This window comes from Podarcis liolepis (assembly GCF_965112155.1).
Source record: "Podarcis liolepis genome assembly, chromosome: 17".
NCBI lineage: Eukaryota > Metazoa > Chordata > Lepidosauria > Squamata > Lacertidae > Podarcis > Podarcis liolepis.
The window spans coordinates 41,290,505-41,309,796 of NC_139571.1; the positions used below are offsets into that span (position 1 = coordinate 41,290,505).

General features: G+C 40.1%; 1 protein-coding gene across 1 annotated transcript in view; it reads left to right on the plus strand.

Moving 5' to 3' along the window:
* The window catches only part of MAN1A2 (mannosidase alpha class 1A member 2), a 50,447-nt gene extending 33,260 nt beyond the window's left edge, over positions 1-17,187 (plus strand). Inside the window, exons 9-13 of the mRNA XM_083481800.1 lie at positions 2,942-3,057; positions 5,030-5,249; positions 6,763-6,935; positions 7,937-8,052; positions 10,980-17,187. Coding sequence (XP_083337926.1) covers positions 2,942-3,057; positions 5,030-5,249; positions 6,763-6,935; positions 7,937-8,052; positions 10,980-11,112 — 758 coding nt within the window. The 3' untranslated portion in view covers positions 11,113-17,187. The remainder of the gene's footprint in view (positions 1-2,941; positions 3,058-5,029; positions 5,250-6,762; positions 6,936-7,936; positions 8,053-10,979) is intronic.
* The last annotated feature ends 2,105 nt before the right edge of the window (positions 17,188-19,292 follow it).

Sequence of the window (19,292 nt, forward strand, 5' to 3'; positions counted from 1 at the left end):
GGCACATTCTGAGACCCGTTTCAGACATCACAGCCCAGACCATGGTTTAGCCTTTGGGAATTTCATACTCGCATCCTCCATCCTCCTCTTTCATGTTCTGGTTTCTTGTATCATGTCCTGGCTAATAGTAATAGTTCTGCCTCCTTCATTGCACAATTGCATCAAGCTTTGATTTGGGGAGTTTGACTTCAGTAACTTCCAGGATTATTTATCTATGCTGCACAATGCAAGCTTCATTTACAATGGTGCCTCGCAAGATGAAATTAATCCGTTCTGCGAGTCTCTTCGTCTAGCGGTTTTTTCGTCTTGCGAAGCAACCCTCTTAGCGGATTAGCGGCTATTAAAGGCTTAGCGGCTTAGCGGCTTAGAAAAAGGGAGGGGAGCGGGGGAAAAACGGAACACTCGCAAGACGTTTTCGTCTTGCAAAGCAAGCCCATAGGGAAAATCGTCTTGCGAAGCAGCTCAAAAACGGAAAACCCTTTCATCTAGCGGGTTTTCCGTCTTGCGAGGCATTCGTCTTGCGGGGCACCACTTTATTAGTTTATGTAGTTCACAGCTGCTTCAAAGTATCATATCGCAGCAGCAAGTCCATTAACTAAATTTTAGTAGTTCTTAGTTTTCCAAAGGAATTTCTAAAACACCCATGGAAGTAGAAGGCAAGGAGTCTACAGCCTTGCTGCATCCTCTGAAATTTTCTTTAACTTTGGCTTGATACCATACAGTGGCTTGAACATCTGATGTGGTGCTGCAAACAATGTCCTTACAAGTGAGTCTAAACCAGGGGTCAGCAAACTTTTTCAGCAGGGAGCCGGTCCACTGTCCCTCAGACCTTGTGCGGGGCCGAACTATATTTTTTTTTTGGGGGGGGGATGAAGAAGAACGAATTCCTATGCCCCATACATAACCCAGAGATGCATTTTAAATAAAAGGACACATTCTACTCATGTAAAAACACGCTGATTCCCGGATCGTCAGATTTAGAAGGTGATTGGGCCGGATCCAGCCCCCGGGCCTTAGTTTGCCTACCCATGGTCTAAACAATTGCCAAGATGGGAGGATCCCCCCCCCCAAAAAAATAACCTCAGCCTTTCCTGACAAGCTGTGCTGAGCACTGTGATATTTTATGCACCTGCCATGCCTCTGGGTAAGTCAGCCTGCTGTTTAACCATTTGTGAGACTGCATAGAAATCACAAAGAGGAAAAACTGGTTTACTTACTTTTTTCCAGAGGGGCAGCTGGATTACAACAAAGTGTCTTGTGACGCCTTTAACACATGGTATCATGGCATATGCTTTTGTGGACTTGAGTTCATTTGTTTATACGTGTGAAGTGTATTTCTCGATTTCATACCTGCAGCTGAAGATTGCAGGTTGCTTACCTGTGACTACAGCTCTTTGGTCATCTGTGCAGTCACATAGCCTACCTCCACCTGCACTCCGGATGCTGCTGTTCTCCTGCTCTTGTTCTGCACTTCCTTATATAGATGCTGCAGTGGTCCGAAAGCAACTGAGCAGGAAAGTGCGAGCCAGGCTCCTGGAGCATGTGCTCTGAGGATGGGAGTGGGTTTCCTGCCAGAATGTCTGTTGAACTCCAGAAAATTCTGAACATAGGTCAGTGCAAGGATAGAACACATATGTGTGGCTGCACAGATAACCACCTGAAAAAACCAGTCACTGGTAAGCAACTTTTCTTTTGCCATGAGGTACATGCAGGGTTTTGTTTTTTTAGCAGAAACTCAGGGTAACTGAGTTCCCTTACTCTTTTTAAATTAAATACTTATTTTTTGTCTGGGGGAGCTGGAACAGATAAACACCCAATGCCTGAGCCAAAAATCCACCTATATTTGTAATCAATAAAGTTGTGGCCATTTCTAACACAGATCATTGTCGGCTTGAGTTTATTAATCACATATTACATTTAGCCACTGCCCCAGGGGAATGGGGTCACGGTGGCACTGTGACTGGGTCCGCAATAAATTAACTAACTAACTTTGTGGTGAGTTCTCTCACCGTTTCCCCCCAGAAAAAAAGCACTGGGTACATGTTCTGCATGTGGGGGTAGTTAATTTCTTCAAATCTGTCAGTCTGATGCCTTAGTTCACTTTAAAAAGTCTTAAGGTTTTAAAAGATTTCCTTGATGGCAAAAGTTGGCTTGAAAAGAGACCAGCTTTATTCTGCTGTCCCCAGCACACAAACCTCTGAAGAGATCGGAAAAGATTAGTTATCTTAACTTACTCAAGAGAGAACATTAAGCAATAACATGATCACAGTCCTGGAGAGCTTTCAGTGCAGATATTGTGGCCAAGTAGATAAGCTAAGAGCCAGTTTGCATATACACTGAGTCAGATTATTGATCCACTTGTCCAATACTGTGTTTTCTGACTGGAATCCAAGGTCTACGGCAGCTTCCCTGCCTGCCCCACTCAACCTTACTACGTAAATTGAATGAGAACAGTCAACTAATATAATTTTAATATGGAATGAAATGAAAAGCCCACTTTGCTGTTCTGTGATCGGCACGTTATGTGAAATGCTTCTCAAGTTTCCCAATATGTAATCGTGTGTTCGATCATGGGTCTGGGATTAGGCATTTAAGTTCTTGTGTCAAAAATTCAAAACGTTGCAAAGCTAATCAGTGATGGGAAAAGGAATTTATTTTCCATGTCAGTGGTGTAAGATGAATTGTGATGCAAAATAAGTTATTTTTAGTATACCAAATTCTTAAACCACAGATTGATGGAGACGATTTTTAAAACAGTTGCTTTTCCAGACTTAAGGGTTATTTCCAGCCAGGTTTTACAAAATCAGTCATGTTCATTCATTTCACTGAATCTACTTTGAGTATGAGTAATATTGGATATAACTCTATGGAGTTTGCCCTGGCAAATCTAGGTAGTCCTGCGCACACCAAATTTTACCCTCTTTCTCCTTCTTTGTTGCAGATCACACTTCCATGGGTGGATTGGGAGACAGTTTCTACGAGTACTTGCTGAAAGCATGGTTGATGTCAGATAAGATGGACATGGAGGCAAGGAAAATGTATGATGATGCTATTGAGGTGATTATAGTGCATTGATTTCCCCCACTTTCCCACATACACAATGAGAATGTCAATTTTAAAAATGTTTCTCCCCTTAAAATGCAAATGATTATTTTGTTTCTAACTCTTTTTAGGGCAGCAAGATATACAATATATACAGATATACCATCTTGATTCAGTTCTGAAGCTGGAGTTATAAAACTGTGGCGCTCCCCATTTTGACAGTTTGCTAGCTGCATATTGTGGACTAACAGGCTTTTGATAACCCTAACCCACCGCACCACTCGAACCTGTTTTTGCAGACTCAGGCAGGCAACAAAAGCAGGTTTATTAAGCACTTGGCTGTAGCCAGAATTCTGTATTTGGTAGACCAGAAGTTGTGCAGACCTGCAGTAAGCACCATATTTACACAACTCTGTAAATGCTGTGAAAACTTAAAAACTGGAATGTGATTCCTCACCTTGAATTGTTTCAGCAGTATTGTAACTGAACAAATACTGGTTGACGTTCTGGATCAGACTTCCCGGACTTGTCCTCCACATGTTGCATGTGAGCAAAATATTGCAGTTCTTTAGATTCCTACCATCACTGCAGTGCAGTGTCAGAGTAGCTGTTGAACTGGAAACCTCTGAAAAGTGTCATTTGCCAATATTAGCATTAAAAGTTGACAGAAGGAAACACCAGCCTTTACTGAGCACTGCTTCCTTCTACTATGACTAATTAAAAACAACAACCCCACTACTGGCAGAATCTGCCCCCACCTTTACATTGTAAGTAAAACACAGACCTGCTTCCAGAACTTCAACATCCACATGGAAATGCCCTCCCAGCTTAGAGTTTTATAAATTTTGTGAGCAGAGAACTGTTCTTGAGCCAAGATTTTCAACCAACCCCTTGCTCAAATAGGTTACCTTTTATTAGTGAAGTTCCTGATTCTGGTACCCTACCTTTAATTCTAAGTAGGTTTCATGAATATGCTTGCTTTTAAAAGAGAGAATACCACCCACTGGTCTATGTTGCTTTTTGTGTACGTAAAAATCAGTGGTCTTGTAAATAGCAATGGAAAGTTCTCTCTCTCTCGGTGTATGGATTTGCACTCTTCCCAGTAAATGTCCAATAATCCTGATTTGTTGAATTTCCCTTGAAGTAAGAAGCCAGGAAATTTTTTAAGGAGAGGTTGAACCGTCATCTGTCATGTATGATCTAGTTGAGATTCCCCTCTAACTACAGTTCTGTGATTCTATTATTCTAAGCTGGAGTTTGTCTTACAGCAGCTTGTATGCTACTCCAAATCCCATGTGATGTGCAAAGGGCTCATGTCAGTATTTGTGATGGTGTTTCCGTGTGCTGCTCTGGTTTCGCCAGAAGCGGCTTAGTCATGCTGGCCACATGACCCGGAAAAACTGTCTGCCAACAAATGTCAGCTCCCTCGGCCAGTAAAGCGAGATGAGCGCTGCAACCCCAGAGTCGTTTGCAACTGGACTTAACTGTCAGGGGTCCTTTACCTTTTATTTACACCCCCCCCCCTCTGAAAAACAAACCCACACCCCCAGTGTAATAGCGCTGTCTCTGGAGAAGAGGGGAGGAGAATGAAAGTGTGACTCGCTAAGCTATGCCTCTGCTCTTCTCCTCACCCCCCCCCCACCTGTAGTTCTGTGGGAAATATGATGCAGGATAAATGCTTAACTCCCATCATGCATGACAGAGCAGGAACTAGGTAACTTCTTTCTACTCTCTCTCCCTCCCTGAACAAAGAGGTAAGTAGCTACTTAACTCCTGTCCTGTCAAGGATTCCCATCCTATAAGTTTATCATTGCTATTCATTGGTACCCAACTATGTGGTTCTTTGGGTGTTTTGCAGGAGAGAAAAGACTTGCTTGGACACACACACAAACACACATGCATTAATGCAAAGCGTAAAGGATGCACTTGTGATAGTGAATATTTTGAATATTTGAAGTAACTAAAGCTTTTCTGTTTCTTCTTATAGGCCATAGAGAAGCATCTTATCAGAAAGTCCAATGGAGGCCTAACTTTTATTGGAGAGTGGAAGAATGGGCACCTTGAGAGAAAAATGGGCCATCTCACATGCTTTGCTGGAGGATTGTTTGCTCTTGGAGCAGATGGTTCCCGAGATGATAAGGCTGGGCACTACCTGCAGCTTGGAGCAGAAATTGCACATACGTGTCATGAATCATATGACAGGACAAGTAGGTATCCTTTCCTGTCTTAAGTTCTGGGTGGCTTTTTTCCTTAATACTTACTAATGGTAATGTGGCTGAATTTGGAGCAATTTTGAAAGTACATGAAAATGGGGAGAAAATATACTGTGTAAGAGATTATAATTTTTTTTAGCTCATGCCCTTTGAGTTTGAATAGTGAATGTGCATTTAATGATGTGTGCATTTAAACTTTGTTTTGCCAAGAGAGAAAGCTGCATAAAAGCACCATTCGTTCTTAGTAGTCATGAATTGTGTGAAAGCTAGAAAAGGAGGTTATTAAATTACACAATAAAATCCCGTAACAGTGCAAACCAGTAGGAGTATTCTTACTGTTAGCTTCAAACAATTTAACTGGATGAGGAACATAAAAGTATATGCTACGCATCTTTGTAAGTTGAGAAATTATCTATATTTAAGTTCATTTTAACTGTATTTTTATAGAAGCTAGTAGCAAAATCTAGATTATCCAAAACTGTGTTTTGCATTTACCATGCCTAGGAAAAAATGAAGCCTGCATCTCCTGGAGTCCAACACTTGTTATGACTTGCTCATAATTACAGTACATAACACTCTGCCATTTATCCTCAAAAATAAAATATGTTTTTGCCATAGTTATCTCTATGAGAAGCAGCAGCCTTTAATAACTTAGTAGATTTCATGATTCAGTTTAAGAGCTATAAATGTCAGTTTCATAATTTTGCAGTAACCTCAAATTTCCTTTTTACAGCAGGTTTAAAACAAGCTTCTTGAGTAGTGGATTCTGTATTCTTAGTAAAGGAATCATATAGTTGTTCAATGTATTCAGTATTAATTCTACAACTGTGTGCACATTCATTATTCTTTCAGTGGGTTTTAGGGTGTTCTCACACTACAAAAGGCCTGGACAAATTTCTAAGAACTGTTCCAAGTCCTAGTAAGCACAAAGTACCTGTGAGCGTTAAAAACAAACATAGAGTAATGTATGTTATTAGCATATTTGATATAGAATTTCCATTAAAAGTTATTATTTTTCATGCTTTTTATTAGTTTTCTTACTTGCTAAACATACAATAAAGTAATCAAAATAATAAAATGACAACAACAACAAACACCAAAAACCCCCAGGAAACATACATACAACCATAAATCCATAAGTTCTTACACATGGACTTATGTCACCATATTCTTTATTCCCAATTCCTTTTCTTCTCTGACAGATTTCCATCTTCCTCAAAGCGGGTCTGTTTTATCTATTTGTTAAACTGCTTCTTTTATCATTTCATCATTTCTGCTGTTTTCCACATACTATAATTATAATCCATATTATGGTTGGTGAAAATTAATCAAAGCAAATCTAGGTTTTGACTTGGGGGCACTTTTTTTAAAGTAATCTCTACAAATTCCCCATTCCTTTTGGAACTTTTGGTTGGGCTGTCTCGTAATTTTCTCTGTCATTTTTGCCAATTTCCACAAATAATTAAACCATTAAATGTTTCTCCCCCTCCGCCTCTTTCCTCTACAGCATTAAAACTGGGCCCTGAAGCTTTCAAATTTGATGGTGGCGTGGAGGCTGTAGCAGTACGGCAAAATGAAAAATACTACATTTTAAGACCAGAGGTGATAGAGACGTATTGGTATATGTGGCGATTCACACATGATCCGAAATACAGGCAGTGGGGCTGGGAGGCAGCACAGGTAACAACAGAAAGCTTTTCTGTGTGGAAGTCAAAATGTTTACTGGCAGCCTCTCACTGATGAAGTGTGGGGAATATTGTGTTGCTGCATAGCTGTCTGTTTCACAAGCGGAGACATAAATGCACATATAGGAGAAATGACAAATAGCAGTATAGAGAAACATATATCCAAGCATATAGAAGAACAACCTTTGTTGAAGCAGAACCAGCGTGGCTTCCGTAAGGGCAAGTCCTGTCTCACGAACTCATTAGAGTTCTTTGAGAGTGTCAGCAACCATATGGCTGTTTTATTGGCCGGCTTTTTTGTAAATGCTAAACAATGAAGACAGAAGGCAGCACATGAGACCAGTATTTGTTTCTTCTCTTTTGTCTCCCTCTGTAGCCCCCCCACCAAAGCCCCTAGAAAATTGGGGTGGGCTCTCCTGAACAGTGTGGGTTGCTGTGGGAAGAGATAATCATATGAAATCGAACAGAAGCACCTTGCATGAACCATCTTCACGTTGCATGTTTTATGCAACAAAGCTTTGAGTAGTATTCTGGGGCAATCAAATGTAGTAGCATAAATGAAGTACTAGCGAAATAATTAAGAGGAGCAAGAGTCGTCTCATAACTTGCAGTGAATATTTCTGCTTACCTTATTATGTTGTTGCTGATTTTAAAAACAGTCCTCTACAAAAATAAAATAAAATAAAATAAAATAAAATAACAGGAGTTTGGGAATTCCATATTTTTAATGTCCTGCAAGAACAGATTAACGGACATTTTGACTATAATATTTCACATATTGTTTTCTCGCATACAACTCCCTCAGCTACCAAACTGTTATCTTTTTTGTCTTACCTGTGAATACCCAGTGTTAGGTCTCATTTGTTCCTTGCTTGTCTTCATCACTATATGGTTAGGTAGGATTCCACTGTTTCGCAGCGGAATGTGTTAACTAGATGCAGCAGTGAAAAAGTGTCTAGTAGAACATTCATTCTGTTTCCCCCACGCCCCACATAGGCCATTGACAAGTACTGCCGAGTGAGTGGTGGATTTTCTGGGGTCAAGGATGTCTACTCTTCAGCTCCTACATATGATGATGTGCAGCAAAGCTTCTTCCTTGCTGAAACACTAAAGTAAGCAGATTTTTCTTCTTGATAATTTTCTTGGAATTGTGGTGGTCCTAAGAGGCGACTCAGTGCTTATAGAATTGTTGCCTATTTCATTATTGTTTTCTTAGGTAAATTGCATTTTTTTTGTAAACCACACTGGAATCTGTTTTGATGAATGGTAATATAGATGTTTTAAATCAATGTAACAAATTGGAGTCAACAAATGAGCTGTTGATGGGATGAATGGCAGAGGTACACGTAAGATGTAAGCACAAAGACCACCACAGTGTACCTAACATGTAATAGAAAGGGTATCAAAATACGTAATAAGTATTAGTGACAAGACAAATTTGCTGTTTCTGTGATCCTGAAGGTTTGCAACATTGACCATGTTACTAATTATCATTTACACTATTATATAGTGTATATTCATTCATTTACACTATTATTATATTCATTTACACTATTAGATAGTGTATATAGTGTATATATACAGTGTTCTTGAAGCTTCAAACATGAGTCTGACCAAACTGCGGGAGGCAGTGGAAGACAGGAGTGCCTGGCGTGCTCTGGTCCAGGGGGTCACGAAGAGTCGGACACGACTAAACGACTAAACAACAACAATAGTGTATATTATATAGTTTCTGAGTCCCTATTTTAAGAAGTTGGCTTCTGTAACACACGTTTACATCCTGTTTACTGGTGGATATTTTATAGTGTCAGGCTATAGGTGTGTTTTACCAGGAGTTTGTTTTTGTTTTCTACTGACTGGATTTAAACATCACACCAAAGGTTGGCTTGGCTCAGACAAACCATAATTAACGTTAACCACAGCTGATTCATGCTTGGTTGGGTCAGAATAACAAACCATGATTAATCAAGCACTGAAGTAAAAGCTTCCAAACTTTGTATTCACATCATGTTGCTACATCATGATTTAGCATGGCATTTGTTTTCTTTTTTACTGCAATGCCAAAAAAATTACAAATGCTATATACCGTGCCAATGGTTACCCAAGGGGAAATGGTGTTTAGTCAAGGCATTATTTTTGAGATTGTTGTGTATCTTACATAAATAAGTGTCAAGGCCTTATGGATTTTTTCCCATATGCAGAGGGGGAGTAGTTATGAAATATAGTGGTAGACATATTTTTTTAAAAAAAGGTTGTGGGGACGATTTCCATTGGCAATTAATGAGGTTTTTGTGTATTGTACTGCAGTTAATTACTCACCAAGACACCTTATGTTTTTCCATATCCTGGAAGGTTGAATGAAAGCCAGATACACACAGTGTCAGTTTTACTATTTGGAGAGACTATCTCTCCTCCAGCCTGTTTCAAACTGCAGTGGTACTTCGGGTTACATATGCTTCAGGTTACATTCGCTTTAGGTTACAGACTCCACTAACCCAGAAATAGTACCTCGGGTTAAGAACTTTGCTTCAGGATGAGAACAGAAATTGTGCAGCGGTGGCACAGCAGCAGCAGCAGCAGCAGCAGGAGGCCCCATTAGCTAAAGTGGTGCTTCAGGTTAAGAACAGTTTCAGGTTAAGAACGGACCTCCGGAACGAATTAAGTACGTAACCAGAGGTACCACTGTACTTTTTCTGCCTTTTATGAACAAATGTATTGAGAGGTGTGTGTGTGACAAAATGGGTCTTTGTCCGCCTAGTTTCAGCCCTGCCTAGCCCACTTACCCTGGAGAAAGCCCCATTGATTTCACAGCAACATACTTCTGAGTAGAAATGGCTAGGATTGCACTGTAAATTTAAAGATTATAGAGTTCCTTGGCACATTAATTGGATTAAAACAAACAAACCTGCAGAACTGCATTACTGAATAATGTGTTTACCCCAGTGTTGTTAACTATAGAGATTAGGACATAATCATGACTTGAAAGCCATTATTCTGAGTGAAGAGTTCTGAGTAATATTTTAGCCTACAGCTAATGTGTCCCTTGCTTGAATACTCAGGTCATTTTGGCTTTCAACGATTTGTTCTTTGAGTCTTCTAAATAAATACTTTCTGGGTGGAAGCATATATATTATCAGATAATGTCTCTTAGAGGTCTGAAAATAAAAGGACTCAGTTTATGGGTGTGCATTGGAGACTTACAGGCCAACGTCACCCTTTTCACTAAGGCTAATGAGCACCAGGCTGGCATTTCACTACAGCCAAATGGAATTTGTTCATGTTAAGTTCATAACACTTCAGTCTTGAAAATGCAGTGAAAATCCAGTTATTTCAAAGAGAACACTTCTGGCAATCATGGCAGTGTTATTAATTTTGGTGGATAAAATCTAAATCATAAGGTTGAGATTATTATTTTTAAAAGTATTTGAACAAGAACTAGATAATGAATCCATTAAAAACATTTTGATCCATTATAAAATGCACAGTTAATTGAGCACAAGAGTTAAAATAACCATCATAATTTTTTTAAAGCAAGTAATTACCGTATTTTTCGCTCTATAACACGCACCCGACCATAACACGCACGTAGTTTTTAGAGGAGGAAAATCCGTAGGCATGCCACCCGTAGGCATTCCCTCCATAACACGCACAGACATTTCCCCTTACTTTCTAGGAGGAAAAAAGTGAGTGTTATGGTGCAAAAAATACGGTATTTAAAAAAAGGCGGATGGTGAGAATCATTCCGTCCTATATGAGATATGGGGGACTGTTTCTTTTATGATAGCACCTACTCTGATTACATTCCTGCTTCATTTAAAGCAATAATGTTTTCTCTTTCAGAACAGTTGTTGCAGATTGTATGCAAATTATAGAATTTATAGAATTTCAGTTGATTAAGTGATCTGCTACAACTTCTTTAATCGGTGATACTTTAAACCGTAAAGTCCATAATTTTTCTGAGGTTATCTAGGTTAGACCAGACATGGTGACAAACCTTCTGTTGCTCATTCCAACTTGTTTTCTCTCTTTACCTTGACAGGTATTTGTATCTGCTGTTCTCCAATGATGATCTCCTACCTTTGGATCACTGGGTTTTTAACACAGAAGCTCACCCCTTGCCTGTTTTACATCTAGCCAACACAACACTTTCAGGAAATCATGCATATCGATAGAAACTATTCCAGGACAAGGACAAAATACTTCGTTTTAGCTGTGTTTTGTTTACATGGACCACTTCAGACTTAAGGCTTGAGAGAAGACTGGCATTGTTTAATTAATGAATAACTTTGAATGAAGAGAGGATCAAAACTGCACTCTTAAGCATGTACATAAATTTAAAAATTCCATTTTATACATGACCAAAACTATCAAGTGCAGTGTGTGTCAGCGAAAAGACCTTGTATATTTGCAACTGAGAAGGTGGAGCATGGTGTTTTTAACAATTCAAAGCCTATCGGAACATGTTTCCTGCCCTGTGACAGGAGTGAAGTGGAACGGCTGCTACTGACCTTCGTAGTGAGCGATCTCCTGCCCAGATGATGTGGATTCCTGATATTATGTCATTTGGTTTTTCTTTCGATGATGGCATGACTGAAACAATGACAGGCAACAAAAGTGCACTAATAGCACCTAGAGCTGAAATTCCTCTACTCCTGTTTAGAATTTTCTACTTTTCATCAGTCTGTCCAGACTGGCAGCCATTCCCAGTGCCTCTCAGACCCTTGCCTATTTTTATTATTGTTATTAATAATATTGATCAACCATTTGTTCTTGTAGTATTGTTCATCAGTAAATGAGATATGAAACGGATCAGCAACTTCTCTCGGTTTTCCTTTTAGGATCTGGAAAGCTCCATTCACTGCAGCGTCGCTTCTTACACTATGACAAAACCGCCCAATGCATCTGCCACTTGGTCAAGATTCCCTTCAATTAAGTTGCAATAACTCAACATTTGTCTATGAAGCCGGGAGTTTCATTAAACTCTCACTTTTTTTATTTGTATATTATTCAGAAATGGAAGAACTGTTCTGTAAGAGATGTTTTTACACGTCCTCTGAGTAAGACTTTTACCTGGGTATAATGGTGCTTGGTTTTTGGATCTTTTGGTACGGCGGGAGTGTGAGGATGAGTTTGTCAGCCTTCACTTACACAATAGAAATCCTACCACTTGATTTCTAAGTAACTGGAAACATAACACTTACTGGTGGGTACATGATAGTGGACAGCAGATCAACAGAAATGTTTGTGTGAGTTTTACTTTGCAATGCTTCCTTATCATTACTAAATGCAATTGATAACAATTTGGGTTAGAAATGGCTCCTTTCCTGCCCCCCCCCAGTTCAGTTAAAAGAGAATCATTAAGTATTGGGGCGGGGGTTAGTTGGATATTTAAATATTTTGTATGAATATTTTTCATGTACATTGGAATCTGATTTCCTGGTGAATGCAGATTACAAGCATTTATTTTTTGTTGGTATGCATCCCTTTTAAAGAGTGCTGAATTCCAAAAATGTTGACCAAGTTATCCCACTGGGACCTTACTGTGCCTCAAGGACAGCCGATCTGTAACTCAGCACACCATTTTAACTAGGTAACTGGTAACAAACCTAAGATCCACTTGTGGTGGAAGATAAGTTAAATATTTAACATATTGTAATCCCTAGGATGGAGATCACTCTACCCACTTTGCACTGGTACAGTACAGCTGGGCCTCTGGCCAGGATCATGCTGCATTCTAATGTGAAACCCAATATATGTGCATGTCTCTAGCCCACATAATTGCAGAGATAAATCTAAAACTTCATGGTGTATTTACAGTAGAGAAAGGTGGAATTCTAGACCTCGGGAGGTTGAGTTATTCCTTGCTTAGCACAACTACTGGACAGCCCCTTGGTCTCCACTCCCATGTTGCCACCCCCACAAATCTGTTTTTTACATTTCTGCATCCTAATGTTTTCTTTATGCTCACTTTTTCTTTCCCAGGCCCCCAATAAACTCAGAATTCTAAATTCTGCATGAAAAAGACAACATATGCAAATCAAAATCATGTGCTGTTTTTGAACTGTAGCCTGGCAATAGAATTTGGAATATTTTGATGCAAAGCTCTGTAGAAGTTGTGTCTAGCATAACGTTGGAAATTTCTCTCCATATGCTGCTTATACTGTTTTCATTGAGCCTAAGTCTTGGAACATTGACAATGTTCTCATCGAAATCAGTGGCAAAACTCTGTATGATGCATGGATATCCAAAGTGATTGTTTTGTTGAAAAGTAAAAATTGAAGGGGCTAGAATGGTTTTCAGCCTAAGTAGAGTGGAATTGGGCTTTGTATTAGGCTGAATAGTTTTCAGCCATTTTCTGCACATGGAAACGGTGCATACTCATGCTGGTACTACATTACTGCTACATTTGTCTTCCCTAAAACATTGATGTGCAGCAGATAGTAATCTTCATTTTAGAGCAGAACTGCTTTTGTTTGTTGAATAGCACCAGTGTACTGGCAGTCTTATCATCCCTCCATGCTTATTTTAAAAGTTTTTCAGACCACTCTGCATGCAGTTTCTTCCAGTTTTGAGTTTGCTTCTCTACCCCACCCCCTTACTGGTTTCCAGTGTGCATGAGTATATTGATTAAAATGGGCCTGAGCATCTGGATCTACTGGATAGATCTCTGAGATATTTGTAATAGATCTGCAACAGTTTCTGGCCTCTGTTTTTTGAAAAAAACAAAAGCAGCAACAAGTAGCTTTCTCATTTCACTTTTCTAAATTAGGCTGTTGAAGCTAGGGAAGCTTGGGGAAAATTAAGAGTAGATTTTTTTATGTGAAAGGCCTGTGGGCTCTGTTCTACTGCTGCAAACAAATTCCTGACCCATTGCATGTACTCAGAGGCTTCCTGTTTTAAGTGTATATATATATACCCCCCCCACACACACACATTTTGCATGGGACTTCAGAGAAGAAGACACAAACTGAACGTTGTGACAAGTTAAACCAGCTCACGTGGAATATAGGGCAGAGCCAACCCGTTAAATAGTGGACATTAGCAACCCACAGAGCCCCCTAGATCTGCTGCCCCTGTCCGCTTGCTGTCTCCAAGCAAGTGAGCAGTGACAGGGAAAAGGAGCAGGCGAGCAGCCTCAACCTGCCTCTCTCTCTCTGGGCAAGTGCTGTAGGATGAACCTAGAGCAGGCACCCCCAACCTGCGGCCCTCCAGATGTTTTGGCCTACAACTCCCATGACCCCTAGCTAACAGGACCAGTGGTCAGGGATGATGGGGATTGTAGTCCGAAACATCTGGAGGGCCAAAGGTTGGGGATGCCTGGCCTAGAGGGACAGGTCAAGCTAGTCACTAGTAGTGGTAAGGAAGAGAGTAGGCTACTCAGAGTGGTGGGAGGACCTATTGCAGGCCTCTTACCCAAACCCTGCCCCTAAGCATCAAGCTGTATCCGCTGAGCCCTAATAATGTGGGTTATGTTCTAACTACATATTGGGGGGACAGGAAGAGGAATAATGCTTGCCCTCTGAAAAAATGGAAATATTTTTTCCCCCTCCCAAGATAGAGGGTTGGGTCTGAGGGTCACCCATGGAGAGCTCTTTTCATGACACAGGTTAATCCAATGCTACAATACACGTAATCACCAAAAATAGAAATTGGAAGTTCAGCATAAATAAGTACTCCAATAATTCATAGTCACTCAAGTTAATTGTGACTTGTGCGGCTATTCGCTGAAAACCAAAAGCTGAATGAAATTACTATAATTGCTTCCCAAGCATCATTGAAACTAACTACCTAATTAGTCTTTAATGACTTAAGGCAAGTACTTCTGTTCCATTTTAAAAGAGTGGTTTAAAATTAGATTTTCCGCTTGTTATAATCACTAGTAATTTGAGCTTTACTTCTGCACACTGCTTTTGCATCAGGAGGACTGAAAGGGGGGGGGAGCATTGTGTGTATACAAGTTCTTTTATATTCTTCAGAACATACAACACCCTACCCTAAAAATAAAATACTTCTCCCAATTCTAGAGGAAGAGGTCAGGGACAGAATTATATAGAGCCAGAAATAGAAAGTCTGAATTCATGCCTGCTGATTTGCTTTCCTATCTATCGCTGTGCCTTGAGTTATAAAAGTGCTGCTTGTATTGTTGCTTTGGTAAGTCTGCTACATGGGGTGAACTCACTGCCATGAAATATGTCAAATTTTAAATCCTAAGCCACTTCAGAAAATTTCGCTAATCAGATGCAATGCCATTTCCCTCTTGTTTGGCCATGCAACAAATTGAATATATTTGCTTCATTATTGAGTTTATCACAGTATTTGGTTTTGGGAGTTCTAATGCCACCCCTCCTCTCCCTTCTCAAGCTTTTATGCGGTACAGAGACAACAACTCTATTATAGTTTGTGTACCTTTTTGACAGCCCTGAAATGTGGCTCTTCAAGTCTGGCTTCAGTGGACTCTAGATTTCCTTTTTCAGGAATTAAGTTAATCCGAGGGATGAATTCATACGCTGCAACATGTGAAGTGTCACTTGTTAATGTTAAAAATGTGAAAGACATCACAGATTGGCAGGCCATAATGAAAGGCTCATAATCACAGCAATTGTTTAAACTATGTGTTGAACCCATTAAAATCTAGCTGCAACAATGGTACATGAATGCACCGAGTTCTTGTTTTAAAGAAGAAAAAGGATACAAGTAACAACTAAAAACAAATGCATTAGAATTAGTAGGTTTTTAAAAACATTTTGTTGCTCCTGTTCTACTTTGCTTCAGACATGTTAGATTTAGTTATTTACGAGTCCTACATTCTAACAACACACAATTCTGGTTTATCCAGTATTTTTGCAACATGCTCACTTCTCTCCTCCAAACAAAATTTTAATAATGGACAGCACCCATTTTCTCTGTACTAGGTTATTTATGTACATGCCTGGCAATTGATGTGTGACCTCACTCCATAATTTTTATGTGGAATGCAAAAGCTCTCCGTGGTCACATGTGCAAGTCATCACTTGCTGTTGTAGACATAAAAATGCTGAACATGCAAATATTCAATTCTATACATGTTTACTCATGAGTAAGTCTCACTCCGATTGCAGTGAGGACTCTATTCCATTGAACTCAAAGGGGCTTACTTCTGAGTAGACATGCCTATGATTCTGCCTGTGCCTATGAGTAGACAAACCTATGTCTGCTGTATAGTATTTTCCCCCGCTAGACCAAGAACATGTGTGATTTAGACTCAAATATTTTAAATTATGTATTTTAATGTGGAGTACTAAAGCTCCATTTTCTGAATGAATAGGAACAGTACTCTCCATCAAGGAAAAATCCTCTAATTGACCAGCTGTTTCCCCCCCTAAAATGAATATATTCTCTTAAAGATCCTGGGTTCTTTTAAACAACAAAAAAAATCTCTTTGATTGTCCACTCTAGATGTTTATACATTTACATATATACTTCTTATATTTTTCTTCCTTGAAAATACTTGGCTAGTTGAAATAATTCATCCCCCCACCTCCGAAGGCAACTTTCCTATATGTTTAAAAGCCATAAATATCTAGGGCAGAATCCTAAGAGAACCAGAGCCAATCAGCAGGGATTTTTTTTTTAAAGCACTGCATTTGAGCTATTTATATAATCTCTATATGCATACACTTTTGGATTGCTTGTATAGTTCAGTTACTTTTTACACCGTTAAAAGGAGGAGATAACAAGGAACAATTCAGTTAGTGTAGGAATTGGGAACCTGTGACCTGCCAGATGTTAAGACTGCAACAACCATCTTCCCTGCCCCTTAACTATGCTGGCTCAGCGTGAGAGTTTAGTCAGACAACATCAGGAGAGCTACTAATTCCTTATCCCTGGGCTTCATGTATCAGGTTGGTGACCATTTTTGGCTTTTGGACTGCCATTAATACACACAAAGGGGGCTTGGCTCATTCATTATTGTGATGTCAATCTGTAGTGGTGCAATTGTTGATAACCACAGGCCTAGTGGCACCTCTGCTTGATTTAGTCCATCCACCATGAAACACCTATTCATAGTGGATGTTGGCTGTCATCCTGCCTCTTATTTCACTTTCCTAAAGTTTATATTTTTCTTCTGAAATCTTAAAAAGGGCAAGAGTCGGCCTTGTGAACTGGGGAGCTTCTGGCTGTCTCTGAGCTGGCATCCTGCATATGTAATTTTTAAAAGTTTAAAAAGAATATTGTATATAAAAAATAAAGAATGTCTTTAAAAGAAAGTGTTTGCTGTGAGCGTATCTTTGTTTGCTTGGGAGTAAAAGAACTGTAGACAGCAGGTGGGACTGGCTTCATTCACCTAATGAAGTTACTCTTATTTTGCATTGTGTTATAAGCTTCTCAGGGACGCGGGTGGCGCTGTGGGTAAAACCTCAGTGCCTAGGACTTGCTGATCGTAAGGTCGGCGGTTCGAATCCCTGCGGCGGGGTGAGCTCCCGTCGTTCGGTCCCAGCTCCTGCCCACCTAGCAGTTCGAAAGCACCCCTAAGTGCAAGTAGATAAATAGGTACCGCTTTCTAGCGGGAAGGTAAACGGCGTTTCCGTGTGCGGCGCTGGTGCTGGCTCGCCAGCTGTAGCTTCGTCATGCTGGCCACGTGACCCGGAAGTGTCCTCGTCCGGCTCCCGGCCTCTTAAGCGAGATGAGCACGCAACCCTAGAGTCGGACACGACTGGCCCGTACGGGCAGGGGTACCTTTACCTTTATAAGCTTCTCAAGATGTGTGAAACTCATGTGGGTGTTATCTATAGGGTGCTTTCTTAGTAAAAAAAAAGTTCCCTTGAATCAGTTGTATCCGCCTGGATTGCCTTTCATTGTTGCAGAGGAGGGAGAGCTGCGATTGTACTAATGAAACTTGGTTCCTGCTAAGGAGGTAGTTGGACAGCAAGGGACTTAAAGATGTGCTAAAGGCGGAAGATGAGATTGCAAAGAAGCTGAATGAATTATTTGCATCTGTTTTCACTGTGGGGAAATGGGCAGATCCCTGTGCCTGAACTAACTTTCTCAGGAAGGGAGTCTGGAAATTTAAAATTAACAAATTAACCAGGTCCAAGTGACACCCACTCAAGAATTTTTACCTCAAATGTGAAACTGCTGATCTTCTAACAAAGAAATGCGAAATATATAAACTTATCGTGCTGCAGGACTGGAAACTGGCCAATGTAACACCAATTTTTAAAAGGGGTCCAGGGAGAATCGAGGAACTTACAGATCAGTTAGCCTAATGTCTGTTTCAGGAAAACTGGCGGAAAGGCATTATTAAGATAGAATTACCATAGCTAGAATAACAATGCTTGCTGAAGCATAAGCAGCCTTTGGAGACAAATCGTGCCTTTTGGAAAGCATCCATTAAAAATAAGAATAACATGGATTTGTAAAATCCTTGATTTCCCCATCAGGTGACACTTTAGACACAGCCAGTTAATAGATTTTTAATCAGCATCATGACACCTACATGGGTCACCCAGTAACATGGCTCACTAGTTGGCTCAGAAGCACAACATAGTACAGTATTAAAACTCCATAAACATGGCAAAACCTACGGACATAAAAATGCACTAACTCTTTATGGTTGGCACAAAAAAAGAGATGGTGGCGATGCCTCAAGCAGTGCTGAAGAAATTATGTATGGAGGAAAAAAGGGAGTAAAAAAAAATCTTTTTTAAAAAGGATACATTTCAAAGCCGGCGTACAGCTTCCGGGTCATGTGGCCAGCATGACTAAGCCGCTTCTAGCGAACCAGAGCAGCGCACAGAAACGCCGTTTACCTTCCCGCCGGAGTGGTACCTATTTATCTACTTGCACTTTGACGTGCTTTCGAACTGCTAGGTGGGCAGAAGCTGGGACCAAGCAATAGGAGCTCACCCCATCACAGGGATTCGAACCGCCGACCTTCTGATCAAGGTCGGCAAGTCCTAGGCTCTGTGGTTTAACCCACAGCGCCACCCTGAGTAGGGTTGTTGTGGATTTTCCCTTGGTTTTACTGCTTTATCTTTTCATAAGCCGCTTTTTATGTTTGCTTTTAAACTACCAAGCTGTGTATAAATTTCATAAAATAAAACAATACAAATATTTTGTGTGCTGTTGCTGCAAAGAGCAACTTTCACTGTACTGATGAAAACCATCCCTGTTTTAGACAAGCCTACTCAGATGTTTAGAAAGCTGAAGCAATTCCATTCCACTTTAGTATTTTCAGCTTCCATTATGCCTTAAAAGTTGGGTTGAGGATTTTCCCTCTGTTTTACTGCTTTACCTCTTCCCAAGCTGCTTTGGATGTTGTTGTTTTTAACTATCTTGCGATGAATAGAAAAGCAGAATAAATCAGTGGTTC